The 1,715-nt window shown below is 51.1% G+C and overlaps 1 protein-coding gene across 1 annotated transcript; it reads right to left on the bottom strand.

Moving 5' to 3' along the window:
- Positions 1–320: 320 nt before the first annotated feature.
- LOC104083871 (putative defense protein Hdd11) lies at positions 321–1,241 on the bottom strand (the record flags this gene model as incomplete). The annotated part of the gene is made up of 2 exons (XM_009587523.1): positions 1,022–1,241; positions 321–498 (listed from the first exon to the last, which is right to left on the bottom strand). Coding segments are annotated over exons 1-2 (398 nt in total), but the record flags the coding sequence as incomplete, so codon positions are not given.
- Positions 1,242–1,715: the final 474 nt, after the last annotated feature.

The following is a 1,715-nucleotide window of genomic DNA, read 5'->3' as shown; positions in this document are numbered from 1 at the left end:
ATTATTTAGAAAGATAGGCAACGTTATCACAGTTCTCTCTTTATGCCTTAACATTTCTATTTCCCAAGTTCTAGTTCTTAGGCTGTCATCTTCCAGTGTATTTATTCTGAGAGATAGTGACCATGTAAATAAAAAGCAGCGCTACCCAGCAGATGTAAATGGTGATTTATGTACCAGCTGGGACACTGTTGCAGCATTTGATAAGTATTTAGCTATATGGGGTTCAAGATACATAAACCACTGTGCTGGACAATGGAAAAATAAAACCAAGCCTTTAACTGAGAAGACACAAAGTCTGGTTAGGAACAGCATGTTCTTACAAAAACTTGATGTCTCCAATGGGTTGGTCTGGTGCTTTCCATACGAAGGACAGGTTTCTCTTCAGTGACTTGTCCGAGTGGGTGACGGTGTCACCATCTTCAAAACAAGTCAGCAGCTTGGAACCAGGAGGGATGAAGACAAATGTGCCAGCGATTTCATCGTTAGACACTTTGCGAGCTTGAAGCAAAAAGCCCATAAAATCCCGGGTGCTCCTCACTGTCACTGCAAGACAAAACACAGGACACGAAGGAGCGGCGATGCTGGGGATGGGGCACGCTGCCCAACCATACCTAAGAGTCAGGCGAGTCACCCAGACCCCTTCGTGCAGTGCAGAGGAGCAGGGAAGGTGACTTCACCCTCTGGAGGTGCCTCTCACGTGCCACGGTGTGTGATGAGGTCTGGTATGGTTGAGACACAATTGAGATAAATTAATCCCACCCAGAGCATCCAAACCTACCGGCTGCCTCCGGCAAACAGTTGGTCTGCAACATGGTGAAAACCTGGAGTCAGCCGTCCCCTGAGAAACCTTAGGCCAAGCACTGCAAACAGAATCCCTCTGTAAATACGTTCATTTCCTCACGACGAGAGCGGTGGCGTTGCTCACTCGGAGCAGTTATCCCTCTTCACAAAGATTAATGCCATCACTCGAGATTAGTTATCATGTATTTTTCAGATGCAGGAATGAGCAGCTGTTCCTTACCTGGAACCTTGTCGCCTGGGAAGTAGAAGGACATGTTGGTGTGGACAGTAACGTAGTCGTTGCTGGGGCTGTGCAGCTGCGCTCTCAGGTGCCTGGGCATCATGTCGGTGCAGGCAGAAAGGCTCGCGCCGTCCGAGAAGGCGGACACGTAGGAGACCAAGCACAGGGTTGTCCCCCCCCAGCCGATGATGGCGATGTGGGCTCTCCTGCCGTCCTCCATCCTACGGTGGAAAACAACGGGCAGGTTCATTTCAAAGCAGCGTCTTCAGTAGCCTGTGAGCCCGTCTGGTGCCTTTGAATTAGCTGAGCTCCAGAGCCTCCTTTAAACAAAGGAGAATAAATGATCCCTGTGGAGCCACTTCGGTAATCCACAGCATTTCACATTTTGAAGTAAATTGGGAGGGAAGAGGCCCCGCAAGAGGATGCATTTCTTGCGAAGTCAGCCATGGAGGGAGTGGTCGGGGAAGATGTGCTCTAAAAAGTCTTGTGGCATTTAGGAAGAGGAGAAGGCTCTGTACGACCGCGCGCAGCACGCTCCGCCATTCCCAGCCCGAATGTACAACCTGATCAATGGGGGAAACATCTACCCCTTTGCAGAGCTGCTGCAGGCCCCGTCCCGCGCAGGGCTGGTGCCCAGCACAGGGCCTCTCCCTGCCCCTCGCTCTGGCCTGCGGAAGCACGAGGCACCTTTTAG

The sequence above is a fragment of the Fulmarus glacialis genome, unplaced genomic scaffold (genome assembly GCF_000690835.1).
Source record: "Fulmarus glacialis isolate BGI_N327 unplaced genomic scaffold, ASM69083v1 scaffold19581, whole genome shotgun sequence".
Taxonomy (NCBI): Eukaryota; Metazoa; Chordata; class Aves; order Procellariiformes; family Procellariidae; genus Fulmarus; species Fulmarus glacialis.
Note: the sequence above shows the minus strand (reverse complement) of the source record. Positions and strands in the feature narration are given on the sequence as shown.